This window comes from Natrix helvetica, assembly GCF_964273705.1.
Source record: "Natrix helvetica genome assembly, chromosome: 1".
NCBI classification, from domain to species: domain Eukaryota; kingdom Metazoa; phylum Chordata; class Lepidosauria; order Squamata; family Natricidae; genus Natrix; species Natrix helvetica.
Window position 1 is genome coordinate 196,260,491 of NC_138548.1, and position 16,619 is coordinate 196,277,109.

The 16,619-nt window shown below is 41.5% G+C and overlaps 1 protein-coding gene across 5 annotated transcripts in view; it reads right to left on the reverse strand.

Annotated features, from left to right (window-relative positions):
- Positions 1 to 16,619, reverse strand: part of PLXNB3 (plexin B3) — a 62,202-nt gene that overhangs the window by 23,520 nt on the left and 22,063 nt on the right. For all 5 annotated transcript variants that reach the window (XM_081953049.1, XM_081953048.1, XM_081953050.1 and 2 more), the window contains 16 exons: positions 14,474 to 14,599; positions 13,754 to 13,854; positions 13,343 to 13,475; positions 12,851 to 13,007; positions 10,563 to 10,671; positions 9,558 to 9,669; positions 9,317 to 9,451; positions 8,852 to 9,062; positions 6,709 to 6,881; positions 6,172 to 6,323; positions 4,699 to 4,804; positions 4,347 to 4,477; positions 4,066 to 4,242; positions 2,389 to 2,590; positions 2,044 to 2,283; positions 1,293 to 1,454 (listed from right to left, as the gene is read on the reverse strand). In XM_081953049.1, coding sequence (XP_081809175.1) covers positions 1,293 to 1,454; positions 2,044 to 2,283; positions 2,389 to 2,590; positions 4,066 to 4,242; positions 4,347 to 4,477; positions 4,699 to 4,804; positions 6,172 to 6,323; positions 6,709 to 6,881; positions 8,852 to 9,062; positions 9,317 to 9,451; positions 9,558 to 9,669; positions 10,563 to 10,671; positions 12,851 to 13,007; positions 13,343 to 13,475; positions 13,754 to 13,854; positions 14,474 to 14,599 — 2,427 coding nt within the window. The remainder of the gene's footprint in view (positions 1 to 1,292; positions 1,455 to 2,043; positions 2,284 to 2,388; positions 2,591 to 4,065; positions 4,243 to 4,346; positions 4,478 to 4,698; positions 4,805 to 6,171; positions 6,324 to 6,708; positions 6,882 to 8,851; positions 9,063 to 9,316; positions 9,452 to 9,557; positions 9,670 to 10,562; positions 10,672 to 12,850; positions 13,008 to 13,342; positions 13,476 to 13,753; positions 13,855 to 14,473; positions 14,600 to 16,619) is intronic.

A 16,619-nucleotide genomic window follows, 5' to 3' on the forward strand; every position in this document is an offset into this window, starting at 1 on the left:
CGCAGGTTATGCACTGATCCTGTATGGGATGGGACTAATTATGTAAGTATATGAGTTATACAATCAATTTCCGTACTGGTGGTTTCCCAGTTCTAATCCCAAATATCAATCAAAACCTTTTGGGAAAGAGGAACGTTTCAAACCCACATATATTAATTTGTTAGTTATTTTATTCTTTATACTTGCACTAGGGATGCATAGAAAGTTAAATAACTGATGTTCATCTCCAAAGATATCACTACATTACATGGGTTGACCATTTGAAAAGCTACTTCTTCCTCAAAATTCTCTGCTGTGCCACTAAAGGAGCAGGAAGGAAGTTATTAAAAGAGCCATAAAACCAAAACAATTGTATTGTGCAAACCTTTCTTCTGCTTTATGGGTGGAATGGGAAACTGAATTGAAACTGTGCAATCAGATAATTTGTCATTATGCAAATTATTTTTCTAAAGGTGTGATCATGCTATTCACTCCAAAGAAAATCCTGTTGCTTGCAAGGGAGAATTGCATCTGACAACATCTGGGATTATATAGATTTTTTAAAATTGTGATAACTAATACCACTTTATAATGCCTTGGTAAGGCCACAGTGGAAATCCAATAAATCCAATAAACAAACAAACAAACACACTTGGAATCTTGCATTCAGTTTTGGTCGCCACGATGTAGAAAAGATGTGGAGACTCTAGAAAGAGTGCAGAGAAGAGCAACAAAGATGATTAGGGGACTGGAGACTAAAACATATGAAGAACGGTTGCAGGAACTAGGTATGTCTAGCTTAAGAGAAAGAAGGACTAGGGGAGAGATGATAGCAGTGTTCCAATATCTCAGAGGTTGCCTCAAAGAAGAGAGAGTCAAACTATTTTCCAAGGCACCTGAGGGTAGAACAAGAAGCAATGGGTGGAAACTAATCAAGGAGAGAAGCAAGTTAGAACTGAGGAGAAACTTCCTGACAGTTAGAACAATTAATCAGTGGAACAGCTTGCCTCCAGAAGTTGTGAATGCCCCAACACTGGAAGTCTTTAAGAAGATGTTGGATAGCCATTTGTCTGAAACAGTATACGGTTTCCTGCCTAGGCAGGGGGTTGGACTAGAAGACCTCCAAGGTCCCTTCCAACTCTGCTATTCTATTCTATTTTCAAAAGACTTTCAGAAAGGAAGAGTTTTTCCTACTATATGGAAACATCAGCAAAGGTCTAAGTGAGAGGCCAGAAACAACGTGTGTGGTGAGTGAGTGGGGAATGGTGTGATGTTCCTACAATATTTCCAAACCCATCCACTTTTGAACTCACTATAAACTCAGGCAACACAGAGGACGTATTAAGCGGCTGTGGTGGTTGCAGAGGGGGCTCACAGTACAAATGGGTAAGCGTCAGAGTCTTCACGGTGCAAACACTGTTGCCTATGAAGGCCCTCACTTCGTTCTTGCTGATGCCGAGGTTCAGACCTTCTCCCTAAAGAGGGACACACACACAAAAGTCACAGGTGCAATCAACATTCAAAAATTACAGTTACTTCATTATGATCCCCTTTCCACCAAGTTGGAGGCCATGCTGTGTCTAAGCCATATCTGCATCTCTCTCTCTCTCTCTCTCTCTCTCTCTCTCTCTCTCCCTCCCTCCCTCCCTCCCTCCCTCCCTCCCTCCCTCCCTCCCTCCCTCCCTCCAGACTCCCAAGACATATGATATTTTCTATGGCAGGACTCCCTACCTATCATCACCAGTGATATATGATGATATATATATATCCAAAAGTGGCGATTTAAGGTTATAAACCATATATTACTGTCTTCTGATAATACGACCAGAAGGTCTATGATATGAGAATCCATACAGTGCAATGCAGTTACGTGTAATTTTGTTAACTATTATACTTGTAATGAATCAAGATAAAAAGGAAGAAAAGACTGAGGTTTCAGAAGTGCTAATAAAGAAGTTCTACTAAGCGTCATCGTGCTGAAAAACAAGAAGGATTCAAACATCATATCAAGCTCCCTCCCACCTTCCCCCATTCCTGGATCTGCTTCCCCTAACCCACCCTCACCTCTATATCCAGGACATTGCCAGGTTTAAGACTAAAGGGGCGGCCACTGGATTCCCGACCAGGCCACCGCAGGTGGGGATTAGGTTTGTAGGAGAATTCTTGGCCTCCGCTGGCATTGCTAAAAGAAACATGGAATCCGTCCAGCTCAAAAACAAGGTGGTGGAAGTGAGCATTGGATGGCACCGCTGGCGATGGACAAAGTAGGAGAGCGGATGAATTAGCACAGCAAGGTTCCCAGCACTGTGAAGATACAAAAAAAATGGTTAGAAGATGGCAGGGGAATCGTTCCTGACCTGGAGCTTCCAACGAAGTCATGACTTTCTCCCTTCTCTTTCCTGTACTCACCTCCAACAGATCGCCCACCTCAACACAGGGCCTTGAGGAAGCTGAGGACAGTGGGGCATGAGGGCCGTGCAAAGAATCACAAGATCTTTTCTTCCGAATGCTTTTGCCTGCGGGCACCTTCTCTCGCTCCAAGATGGCTTTGATGAGGGGTTGTTGCACCACATCCAAATTAGTCCCTTCCACCTGGATGATCCTTCCGCCCCTGAGGAACATCAGCATCCACAAAGATATGTGTCTTAATCATCCACCACCCATTGGTCTGACATAGCCATCATGTGAACAAACTTGGGATGGAAGCCTGAACAGATGAACTCAGGCTTAACTTTGAGAACGTTTGCTCCCAACTCCTGAAACTTCCTTGCACCCCCCCTGCCTTCATTGTCCAAAACTCTCTTGCTCTCTCAAACAACTCCCCCCTTTCTTCCTTACTGTGGCTTCACATCGGAGTTCCACCCCGAAAAACCAACTTGGTCCCACTTCTTTCTCTCCCTTAAAACCTAGACTTTCCCCTATTTGCAGAATATTGTGGAGTGTTGTGGAGCTCACATTAGAGAAGCAAAGCAAGTTGCTCCATTGCTGAGCCACGTGATACAATCCTGGAAGTGGCCGCCATTTTCCAAGCAGCCACAATTCAATGCAACTGCTCAGAAAATGGGGGCTGCTTCCAGGATCACACCATATGGCCTAGCACTGGAGGGACCTGCCCTCCTTCCTAACTTCCTCGAGTTCTAAAGATCTCTGAAAGGTAATTGCGTGATGGATGACATGGGTTGAGGAAGGTGTGGGGCCCAAAGAAGTGGGAAGCAGGCCCAAGGTAGGAGGGGTGTGGGAGGAGATAGGCGGGAGGGCTGCAGCATCCCTCCAGTCGGTCATAATGGAAATCAACCACTGGAGTGATGCAATGGACATAACGCCAATGTCCTAAGTAGCTTCTGGAGGTTCTAGACCTGCCTTAGGCATATTAAACCTGCTAGGTAACCTTGAGCCAGTCACTATTTTTTAGTCCTAGAAAGGAGGCAAGGGCAAACCAATTCCAAAAAGCCTTGCCAGGAATACTGCAGGGACAAATCCAGGCAGTCACCAGGAATCAAGACTGTTTGAAAACCATGGCACACAAAGGTGCAGTCACCCACCCACCCACATATATGATGTACTATACAAACAAGGTGGAGGCAAGGATCAAAACGATGGAAAGATATAGGGAACGGTGTTGGGGTTAAGCAGGCTATATTTTCTTATTTCATGCCTTTAATTTCTTTCTCTTAGTTTGTCTTAATCTTTTTCTGTGCAAAGGGGAACAGCATGAGATGTGTGTGTGTGTGTGTGTGTGTGTGTTTGTTTGTTCGTTTGTTTGTTTATTGGATTTATATGCCGCCCTTCTTCCAAAGGACTCAGGGCGGCGTACAGCATAAACAAACCCACATATTACAAAAGTTAAAAAGGAAATTAGTGTATGTATATGCACGCACACAGAGCATATGGTTATGAAGAAACAATCCCTAGGTCTCCCTTCTCACCAAAGAAGGCAGAGATGCTTTTAGATGCTTTTAGGAGCTGCTAATATACAACCATGTATCCTCTTGTTTAAAAAAAAGCCTGCCAAGCAATTGTTTTGCAACATGCCAGCTTGTACAGTATTAACATGGGCCAGATAAAATGACCCCCTCAGGCTTTTACCCATGGAAGCTTGTAGATGGGAAGGCCCCAGTAAGCTGTGGATTAGGTGTATAAAGGAAGCGCTTCTCCAGCAATTCACGCAGCGCCACGCCATACTTGGCTTGAACAGTTACCGACTGGGATTTCAAGCTGGCACTGGTGCGGCACACAATGGCTCTGGGCTCCACAGGTTCCTCACTGTTGGGATGGAAAGTAAAGAGGTGATATGAGGACTTGGAGAGGATAATGAGGAAATACAGGGAGGGGAGGGAGAGAAGATGAAAAGAAGTCATTTGACTCACAGAATACAGGGCAGGTTGCCCACGCTGACAGTAATCTCAGGACCAGTTAGGAGGTCTTCGCCAGAGATGGTTATTCGGGTTCCTCCAGCCATGGGACCAAGGCCTGGGTGTAGATCGAGCAGGGTCGGATCCTGAGAATGGAAGCAACTGTGAGGGCTGATAGGCAGTGTTGGTGGTATTCACAGCATCTGGCTTGTCTTCCCTCACACAGGCCCCAGATAACCATGACACGGGCACATTGCAAACAAATGTGCCTGGTTCAGCCCATCCTTATACCCAGTTCTCAAGCTTCCTTAGAACAAACTCTGAATGTCCATTGTCTCCTCTCCCCACTCCTCTGTCAGACACTGACCTGGTAGGTGAAGTGGTTCTTGGAAATCCCTGGGGGGCGATCTCCAATGGTGACCTGAACAGGGCCAGATAAGCCTCGTTTTCCAGGGGGCACATTACACACAATCCTGTGGAGAACAGCAGGAGGGCCCTATTATGAGAAAGCCTGCAGAATTTCACAGCAGGACTGCATTTTTAAAGAATGAAAAAGGGTGCAGGCTCTCATGAGAACCCCTTTTCAAAACACGTTTTATTACCTAAAAACAATAAAGTACAGAATCAGAAATAGGAGGAGTTTTCAGCTCCTGTTTTTGATTGGTTTTGGACAAAAGCTCTGGGGTTCAGCTTAGCTATAGATTCAGCTTGGCATTCTGGCTTTCCTCAGCCCTTTATTTGATGGGAATGTTAATGGCCACCTGAGAATGAATGCTATGCCAATTACATACAGTAGCTTAATGCTGTATTCGCCTATGGAAAGGTTGTGTGTGAAGCTTTTTCATTGGAAAAAGACAGTGTTAAGTACTGAAGGTGCAGGTAGAAAAAAAATGAAGGATCCTACTCCAGAGACATACTATTTCTTTAATATTAGAAGTTATTGGTATCCAAGAAATTGATTGGTTACCGAATCTAAATGCAGGAAAGAACTTTATCAGATGAAAGACAACTTTATACCAGGCTGAGGCAAATTCTTGAAACATAGTAGATTGGTATCATCAAAACAACAAATCATGGATTAGTTTTATATCTTGTTCAAAATTGTGATTTGTTTATAGTTTATAGTTTGTGAAATAATATGCTATTAATCAAATCTTGTTCAAAATTGTGATTTGTTTATAGTTTGTGAAATAATATGCTATTGATCATGTATCATGCTAAGCCATAAATATCTTCTTTACAAAATGTTATAATTAGATTCAACCAATATGCTAAAGCAGTGGTCACCAACCAATGGTCTGTGGTCTGCAGAAAAATTATTTGCATTTTTTATATTGTACTAAATATTATTTATCTTTTTTAAAAAAAATCATATTAGTGGTCCGCTGGATTTAAAATTATGAATTTAGTGGTCCCTGAGGTCGAAAAGGTTGGTGACCCTGTGCTAAAGCAAAAAAAACAAGCAATTCACATTTTAACTCAGTGCATTTACAGACATTTCTAAAATTCTATTTCCACTTTATGGGGGTACTGAGTGAGAAAAAATTGAATTTCAACAACTGTGAAATTCAGGCTGCAGTATAACAAAATTGACAAAAGAGGAGGGGTCTGGATACTTTCTGAATGCACTGTGTTTACTTTTAATATCTGATAAGAAGATGGCACACTCAACTCATCATCATCAGCTCATATAAACTGATTCAGGCTTGATAAGCGAAGCAATGCTAGTCAAACTAATTCCTGCCAATTTCCTTAAAGATCATATTTCTAGGCAACTCTAAACCAAATGCTCACTGCTTTGGTTTCAAAGAACTGGCAGCGTGTGGGGAGTGGCCCTTACCGAGTGGAAACAATGTACTGAGTTGGGTCAGGAACACACGGCAGCCCAGCTACAAGCACACTTCTTGCCACATCTTCAAAGCGGTGACCCAGGTTGGATCCTATCACAGTGAGAGCCATTTCTCCTTCCAAAGGTCCAGTGAGTGGAGATATCTAGGAAACAGGATTATATGGCATTATGGCATCACAGCTGTAAACTAGCTGCTTTCTTCAAATTCTGTTAAAACAACAAAAGACAGAAATATGAGCACTACTGTTACAATCAAGCAGGTCTCCTATACTCTGAGGTTAGAACTCCCAATGGAATTGAAAAGTAACTGGATTGAGATAGTTGGCTTACCATGGAAGAGCTTTATCTCTCTCTATTTAGTGAATTACTGAAAGTGTGGTAGGTATGTGTGTCTGTGGCAAGACTAAGGTGGTAAATCGAGATCTGAGGTTTCAGGGGAAAATCCTCATATTCCTTCTTATTTAAAGAAAAAATGCATGTAGAACAATTAGGCAGGGAGACTAAGGGCCCAGTGATGTTGCTTCTCACCGAGTAGATGACAGGCGATGGGCAAGTAGCAACACCAAGTTTGGATGGACAGGAGTTCTCATAGACACAGCCGGTCTCCTTTTCCAGCTGACACCAGACACAGTGGAAATGCTGGGGGGCCGCTTTGCAGCGACTGCAGTCCGAACGGTCAACAGAACAGTTGTACAAAGTCACTGAGGGGAGGCAAAAAGACAAGAGGTGAACACTACAGTAGTTTAACATTGTCCTGCTTAAGGCTGCCTTCTCTATGGCAGACAAATTTGATTGCTATCCAGGGAAGATAAGCTAGTGCAAAGCGACAGGATTTTCAGAACAGCAAGACATTGATGGGCATCCTGAAAGTTGGGAAAATCCAAGCTTAAAAAGTATTTTGCACTAGATTTTAAGCTTCCATGAATTATGCATTTTTTTAAAAAGAGATAACAAATATTTGTTTCTTTTGGATTATGCATTCTGTCCTGCACAATACGGCCATTTGGTATTTTGGGAAAGGCTCTTGAGTGAAACCCAAACCATAATCACCAACCTCTGTCTTCCTTTCCCTGCCCAGCTTTCTTTTTAAATTTTTTTTAAAAAAAACCAAGAATATCAACATAACATCATGAATAAACAAATTCAAAATAAGAAAGGGCATTGCACAAGCAATGGGGAGAAGCCTTGTGTATATTCGTAAGGAGAAAGACGTTTGTATAGCTGAAAGTGACATGTGGCTAATAGAGGAAAAATATGTAACAATTACAACTTTTTCATTAAATGGATCATTGAAACTCTAGACACAGACTAATTTTTCAGCAGTTCTGTAACCCATATTTTCAGATCTTTTTAGTCTAATAAAAGATTTTTTCATTTTGCAGCATTTAATATGACAGGAAAGAGAAAACCCTGAAAGTGTCTTAGAAGTATAAGAATACATGAATTGGAAGAGAAGATATTGAACTTCTAATCCAGTGATGGCTAACCTTTTTGGGCCTGGAAGCCCTCCACCAACCTGGAAGCCAAACCGGGGCACAGGGGTGCTATACAAGGCCCCAAAATGCAACGTGAGAGCCCCTTGCGCATGCCCCTCCCATGCATGTGTGCACACATCCCCTGCATGTGCTCTTCCCCCTGCGCAGAGGCAGCAGAGACCTGAAGACCAGCTGTCTGGCAGGAGGTGTGCCGGAACTTGGGCGACGGCTGGTGGGCCTGCAGAGAGAGGCGCATGTGCCATAGGTTTGCCATCACAGATCTAATCCAACCCTCTTCCCAATGCAGGGACCCGCTAACCATCCCTGAAAGGTGGCCATATTTGTTCTGCTTTCAGCTGCAACAAGACAACTTTTCTATATGACAGCTCTTTAGACCACTGTAACTAATCTGTTCTCTTATAGACTCCTTTAATTCTTCTTTATATGCATTTATTAATGCAGTCCCAGTCTGACTGGCCTTTCTATACTATTTATCTAGATCTTTGTTAATCTGCATTAAAACAAAAGATAATTTCAAAATGATCAGTTGAGAAATTCTGAAGCTATGTTATATTGTTAAAATATGGTTAAAAGCAGTGGTGGCGCAGTGATTAGAATGCAGTGTTGCAGGCTACTTCTGCTGACTGCAGTTCGATTCTCACTGGCTCAAGGTTGACTCATTCTTCCATCCTTCTTAGCTCAGTAAAAGAGGACCCAGATTGTTGGAGGCAATATGCTGACTCTGTAAAACCACTTAGAGAGGGCTGTAAAGCACTGAAGTGATACGTAAGTCTTAAGTGCTATGGCTATTGCTATTAAAATTGTATCTATACTTTTTGTTCTGTTAACTAGTGTAGCATACTAAAATTAAAAGAATTGATCAAAAAGGATGATTTTAATTTTTTTTACTCCAATCTTATTTATTTCCAAAGCTTTGTTCAAAATGAATAAGCAAATGGGCACCACAACCGACAGTGACAATTGCTGGCAACCTGATTAAAATTCTTCCAACACAATCTTGAATTTTTCAAATAATTCCACCACTTTTTAATAATGCACTGATCACAAAGATTCAGAAAAGATTTTGAATCCATAGAAGGTAGAAGCCTATTTCTCCTTTTTTTAGAATCAAAGGCAAAGATTCCCTTAAATCAGAGATCTGTACACATCACAAAACAAAAAGCCGATTCCCTTACCATATAAATCTTCATGGCTGTCAAGGCGTTGGTTATCCCCCATTATGATATAGAGAGGCACACGCAGTTCTGGGAGGGCTTGGGTGTAGCGATATGTTTGTGACTGACACCTCACATGATGGGATGCTCCCTCATCCCTTTCTTCCAGGGATGCTGGAACAAAAATCGGGACTCCTTCCACTTCCAATACACAGAAGGTTGTTGCTGGATCCTAAGGGATGGAGGGAGGGTACAATAGGGCTCTGTACGCATCACCTGTTCTTCCCAATTTTGTACCCAAAGTTAGCCCACCTTTAATCTCACATTCCTAGGAGTCACTGACACCCTTCCAATATTCAGAATTCTTTAAGGGGAGAAGGCATTAGCATATTTCACGTTGCATCTGACGTAGTTATCCCAAAGCAAAGGACTTTCTCAGAGCCTCCCGTGTTCACCTCCACACCTCTTTTGAGGACTCTGATTTACCTGGCTAATCACTAAGTGTAGATTCCAGGCCACCAGATTTATTGGCATTTCCACATTGACAGGAATCAGGGGGATTTCTCCATCCCCTCCCACACTGGGACAGGCAGCTCGACCCCGGGGTTCTTCAGCCAATGCCTAGGAGAAACGGGCAGATTAGGTGCAGCTTCAGGCTTCCTGTTCTTTCCTGCCCATTTGTTCTGGAAAGCTAGGAGGCCCATGCTCCGAAGTGTTTGTTGCTCACCTTGTGGTTGTAGACAAGCCCCTCTGTATTTGGGCAGGGCCCTTCGGAGACACAGCGATGACTGGATGGGCACCAGTGGCACATCCAGGGGCTATCTACACATGTTCCACATCTATTGGAGAAAGAAGGGTCAAAGAAAAACTACCTTTAACTAAGATTATGTGAGATCAGCAAGGTAAGGAAAGCGTGGCTTCTGGAATTCTTTCCAAGCCCTTAACTTAGGGTTTCTCAACCATACCAATTTGAAGATGTGTGGATTCAACTCCCAGAATTCCCCAGCTAGCATTTTCAACTTGCCAAGGTTGAGAAACACTGCCTTAACCATAGCTCTGCTCTGGGTTATGTGCCTGGGAAGAAGAGGGAAGGAGGCTTAGCATGGAGAAATCAGCAGCATTCCAAACAGAGATTAATCCAGCCCATTTTTAACCTGATTTTTCTCTTGTCAACCACTATCCCCATAGCAACTTTGGTAATATTCTGTTCACTTCTAGGAAACATATCCTGTTGGTGGTCAGAATTTCAATCTCCTAAACCTTTTCAACACCCCACTGAGTTATAAAGAAATAGGGAGGTTACTCTCTTAAAAAAACTCAGCCTACGGAGAAGAACTTCCTATCTGTCTTTCTCTTAAATATGTAGGGTTCTCATATTTAGAACAAGCAGCAAAGTAATCCAAAGATTGAACCTTTGACCCAGAAGTAGCTGAAGAAGTTGATACTGATGAGAGGGGAAGGTTTCGCCTTCTAAGGTGTGTCTGTGTATGCACATTATATTTTTGTCACCAGGATAAATTATGAAAAATGAGAAATATAGATGTACCTGCATAATCTGCACACTTTAGAAGAAAATATTAGGATTCCACTTTTCATGTGAAGAAATCCAAAATTTTAATGCAAGAACAGATACGATGCTGCTTTAATCTAAGGCCTCTTGCTAGTCATCAACCTGCAGCTTTTGCCACCCCCCCCCCCACCCTACCTCCAGCCCCACTCAACATTCGCTCACGGGGTGGAATCAGCGAGTTGGCTCACGGCATTACAGTCGTAGAAGGAAAATCCCAGAGAGGTTATGACAACATCCTGGAACATCAGAGCTAACGTCACAGTCACATGGTCTGAGGAAGAGAAAGGAGAGGTACCTGAAGTCAATTTCCCCCCATCCAAGTAGCCAGCAAGAGAGAATTTGTCACACATGCCCACACAACACTTATACAAACAAGCCTTCTTATCTTCTTGAAATATCTTCCCTTGCGCTAAAGGACTTTTCTGAAAATTACATTTGTTATAGCCTACTGTATACTACATAACCATATTATGCAAATACATTTATTATATTATAATATAGCTCGTTAACAGCACTTTTTTGGTTTTTCGTAACTTCCAAACCAACAAAGATAGCTTGACGTGCAACCTTGAAGATGGACAGCAAAGGTAACACAAACAGGCTGTTGAAACCTTGAATACAGAATATGCACATATGTACAGCCACCCATCAAAGTAGGATATAAATAAATAAATAAACAAACGAACAAATGAGAGGGCTGTGCCACTTCCCACTGCAGGTTATGACTGACACATTGGGCAGGTCCACCATACATGGAAGTCCCTCTGGACAGAAAACCAACATGACAGGGAAACCAGAGTAGCAAGTTTGTACCTGACTTGGTAGTGCTTGATCTGGATTTTTTAAAAATATGAAATGATGGGCAAGTGATCAAACAGGTTCTAGCCAAAGGGGAACAACTATGGGCAAGGATAGAATCTCAGCGAGATCTAAGCCTTAATCTTACTTCTGAAGGACCTACTCAGACTAGGAACCAGAACCAGGATCAGAATTGCTCTTGTTAAGTGTTAAAACCTTGGAAACATTTGTAAGTTTGTTAGGTCTTTATGAGAGGTCACAGGTGGGCTACAAGGGTTTATCTCTATATGCACAGTTTGCAAGAATAGGCAAAATAATAACACTGGTAGTTTGAGTACCATACAATGGTCTTCTTAGACAACAGAGAATGCTTTGCTATTGGTAAAGGTAAAGATTTTCCTTGTCCAGTGGTGTTTGACTCGAGGGGGAGTACTCATCTCCATTTCTTAGTCAAGGGAACCAGTTTTGTCCCCAAGAGATTTTCTGTGGTCATCTGGCTAGCATGACTATGTGCCAAACTGCATGAACACTGTTACCTTCCCACCAAAGTGATACCTATTAATCTACTTAAACTGCTAGGTAGGCAGGAGCTGGGGCAAGTAATAGGAACTCATCCTGCCATGTAGCACTCAAGGTCTTGAACTCAGGCTGTCTGCTTTCCAGCTTACAAGCTCAGTGTCTTTAACCTCTTAGCCACCACACTCCCATTTTGCTACTGGCACTAAAAGCTACTCCCATTGTACCATCTGAGTAAGGCAGGCAAATACTTTGCACACGCTAATTTTACTACAGCTCTCAGAGCAAACACTCTGAGTAAATTATCATGTAAATGAAATCATTGCTTATGAGAAGAAGAAGGAAATTTCATTCCTTAAATAAAAGTATTTCATTATCCTAATGTGGATGACCAGAAAGCAATAACCAAGGCTGCAACTTTTCAAAGAGCTGCTGTGATTTTAACAATGACCTGATTGCAAATGTTGAAGAAAGTCAACTATCAACATAGGGGCTTGATTTGAGAAAGGTTTGATGCTCATTTTTTACTCTATATTTTATTTATACACCAGTTTTGGGGACTCATGATCAGTCAAGACACCATATCATAAGAAAAAATAGGTTTGCCTGCTCTAGTACCCTCACTGGCGATGTAGCCCCGAGTCCCTTCGGGGAGAGGGAGCGGTTTATAAATAATAATAATAATAATAATAATAATAATAATAATAATAATAATAATAATAATAATAATAATAATACTGCTTGGATCCGCACACATATTGCAAAAATACGTTACGACGTCTTAGGCCCCTGGGTGGGGCCCGACTAGTAATCAATACCAAATCCGGCGAAACAACTGGCCGCTGTGATACAATTCTGTTGATGCAATAATAATAATAATAATAATAATAATAATAATAATAATAATAATAATAATAATAATAATAATAATAATAATAATAATAATAATAATAATAATAAAAGCAGGATTTGATCGGCTAAAGTTGCTTCTATTCTAATTGATAGAGAAATTATTTAAATTAAAATGACATATAGCTCCACTGCATCTGTAGGACTTCTGGTAAAACTTCCCTTATTAAATAGCATCAGAATGTAATGCACTCAGTATAGGAGCCACACACAAGCCCCATGCTTACCTTTGCCTTCTTGGATAGGTGGCACCTGCTCAGGAATAGGTGATAAGCAACGGATCCAAGAATCTTGCAGCTGGGCCTGGCTTTCTTGGGTCCCGAATGCACAGTGGTAATACTCTCCTTCACCCAGTGCAGGGAGATTGGGGACCATCAAGGAGATCTGAGTAGGACAGGAAACACACATATTTTATTGGAATACAAGGCAAAATTAGGTCTTTGGTTTAAATGTGATTTAACACTTCAACATTACATCTTTGGAAGACAAAGCATTTTATAAATTTGAGCGAGATACTGTAATTCATGCATTATCCCTCTTAAGAATAACACCTTGGATAGGTGGCAAGGTGGGGCATATGGGAGAAAACAGCCTTTTTCCATTAGTCCAAGCAATGCAAAGAGTTTCATTTCACATGTGCAAATATTTATAGGATGATGGATAGATCAGTTGCTCAATCATAATAAATCCACTTCTCAGTTTCCTGCTGTTTCACGCACCTCTGTCTGTGTTTCTCGACTCTGATTGGCTGGTAAAATTTGTTCCACTCTCAAGCACTGGCTCTCATCTCCATAACTCCAGAGCCAGTGATTGGCCAGCTCATGGCGTTCACATTCCAATTTCCGGGTACACCTGCCAATCATATTAGAGATGAAGAGAAAGAAGCTGGGTTTGTACAACATGCTAGGCTAAAATAAGACTGGCTATTTATTCTGTGCATTCTGTAAACCCAGCCAGCGTAGTTGATTTATGATTCCAGTGTGTTGAGTGCATCCAGGCAATTGGATTGAATTTAATAGACCATGGTTCAGTTAGCAATAGAACATGGCATTGTACAACCCTGTCAGAATCCGTCTCTTCCTTTAAAACAACCCCTCTTCATATTATATACTCTCTCATCAGAGGCCCACCTGCTCTGTAGGACACACCAGCCACAAAAGGGGTCTTCAGCATGCAGGCATGAGGTACAGTCTTTGAAATTAGGGCATTCTGAGACTGGGATCTTGGACACCTGAGTTAGAGTGAACAATACATTATTACTGATTGCATTTATGTGGATAGGAAAAGTTATTCAAGTTGTACTTTTACCTCAGACACAAGCAGGAGAATCTACCTGACTTGCATCAAGTTTTCTACCAGACTATATAAATGGCAAATCTTTTCTAAATACAAGGCTTGCCCGTTTATTTTGGCAGAATTTCAAGAGTTATAAAGGCAGATGAAAGATTTAACAAAGAAATGGGCTAAGGGTAAGGGATAAAAGGAGCAGCTTCTAATTTGGATGGGACTGATCTGGAGAAAAGTTTCTGGTATAGTTGCCTGTGTTAAGCTGGAGTATAAATCAAAAACAAAAAAGAATTATGGAGACATGTTGGTTGCCAAAGGCACGGATCAACCCTATAATACAATAATCTAATAAAGGGAAATAATTTACCTCTGAGCTAATGGAAAATATACACACAGCAACCTATGCTGTGTTTTTCACATACTTTTTTTTTAATATAAAAAATACTCCCAGGCAGAAAAAGAAAACAACAAAGGTCCCACAACAGGTTTTCTTAAGCCCAGATATAGTTCAGAATTTCCTGCCTGACAAACAGATGGGAAACAGTAACAAGCTGATGGATCACCTGTGAAGCTGTCATCACATACAGGTAGGCCCCACTGGTATCGAGTAGCATATCTGAGTTGACAGGAGAATTCTGACCAGTGGGCATCGTGCTGTAGATCTGTGCCACGGAGCCATTCAGATAAACCTAAATAAAATAATAGAAGCATCACTGCCTGTTCTCAAGCTGCTGAGCACAGCAGTCTCTAATGTGAAGACATCAAGATGTGCATGGGTTTCAGTTCCCAAAAATCCCAACTAATAATTCCTAGTACATGTAGGTGTGGATGCCTCCCACCCTTCGCACCACTTGGGAGAACTGGTTTTTAACTTTCTGAGCAGTTTGGTGAACTGGTTGTTGGAAGAAATCATTAGGGCAGAGAACCGGTTGTTAAATTATTTGAATCAATCAATCTCTCTCTCTCTCTCTTTCTCTCTCTCTCTCTCCCCTCTCCTCTCTCTCTCTCCCCTCTCCTGGCAACTGCTTGAACAAGTTCCTTCAGAGTTTTTTGGCAAGATTTCAGAAGTGGTTTACCTTTGCCTGCTTCCTAGCGCTGAGAAAAGAGAGGACTGGCCCAAGGTCACGCAGCTGACTTTGTGCCTAAATCAGGACTAGAGGTTCTGTAAATATGTATTATGGTGGGCTAGCAGGACAGACCTGTTCTCAAGGGACATATAACTGCACACTAGTCTCCACTTCTTTTCAGTAGCTATTTTAAATTCCATTTAAAACTGAAGAGTTTCCCAGGTGTGATTTGAAGATGTGTAGCAACAGTTGTGATGCTCTGTGATTCCCTGGAACCGCTTTTCTCTACTGGTCGCTCTCAGTGCCGTTTACAAATGATGGGAGTGGGATGGTTCTGGCACAACTGGAAGGAGGCAGTCGGAGAAAGACAGTTCTGAAAAATGGACCAATGGCCTTTAAAATGAGTTGTTGGGCAGGTAACAGTGAGCAGGGTTGATGATTTACGTTTATGATGTATGCCACCCTAAACTGAGTGGTGAGTGGGAAAACTCTGTAAAACAAATAAAAACCATATGTGCTAAAGCATTCTGAAACTGCTTGGAAAAAATAATTATGAAATGTATAGATGTACACAGGTACTTTTTTTATCTGAACTGGCTGGGTTTTTAAGACTATTCCTTCCAGCTGAAAGATATCAAGAAGAAGAGAAATTAAGGCTAAAGATCTAAATGAAGACATTCTCCCCATGGTAGCAAAACTAAATAATGAAGTTTGCTGTCCCTGAATAACACCCCAACAAGTGATGCCTGAAGCACCTCAAACCTGTAGTAGGACCAGCTATTCTGATGGTATCTGAAAAACGGATGAATTGATGTACTGAAGCGAACAACAGAAGCTCCATTTCTCTGCCCCAAGACATGCAACCTTTTCCTGTTTCTTGTTTGTTCAGTTAGTTGTAAGGAGAAATATATGGTTGTCACCTAAGATCCAGTTTTTGGATTATAAACTAGCTTTGCAGAATAGAGGTTTTAAAAAAGAGTCATTTGGCAGCATAATCAAAGCCCCCCCATTCCCTGTGTGTATGTGATGTCAAACCACATGCAAAAAAGAAGGGGCTTTGATTGCATGGCTGTGGCCCCCCAATCAGTATTCTTTATTTTTACCCTTTGCCTTGCTAACACAACTGCATCTCATAACAGCTTATATTAACACAAACAGGGCAATTTGAAGTGTTTTCACTTTACTGTACGCTTTAGTGGAATAAAAGTTTGTACTTGCAAGACATGTCCCTGAAAGAGCTCAGCTCTTAAAGGAATATAAAATGAAAGTTAAGACACCTTCATAGAAATTAAAAAAGAAAACAAGTGAGGCAGTTTCAGTCTAGGATCCTGTCCTTTCATATATTTCAAGGCATCTCTTGGTATATTTCCAACAGTGCTATCATCCTGTCCATCAAATCTCACTAGCAAACCACTGATCAAATTTTAGTGACAAACAACTTGGAAATAGAGTCTTAAACATCAGAAAGGCTAGGGGTAGGGAAAATAGAAGTTGATAAACCCTGATGTTGTACAATTTCCAATAATTTCTGTTGGTTCATAGATCAGTTTGATCAGAATTTTTACTCAAAACACAAATGATCAGGGACAGTGTATTGTATTGTGGACATGGGATGCAAAGATACAGTGCTCTTGGGAAATCC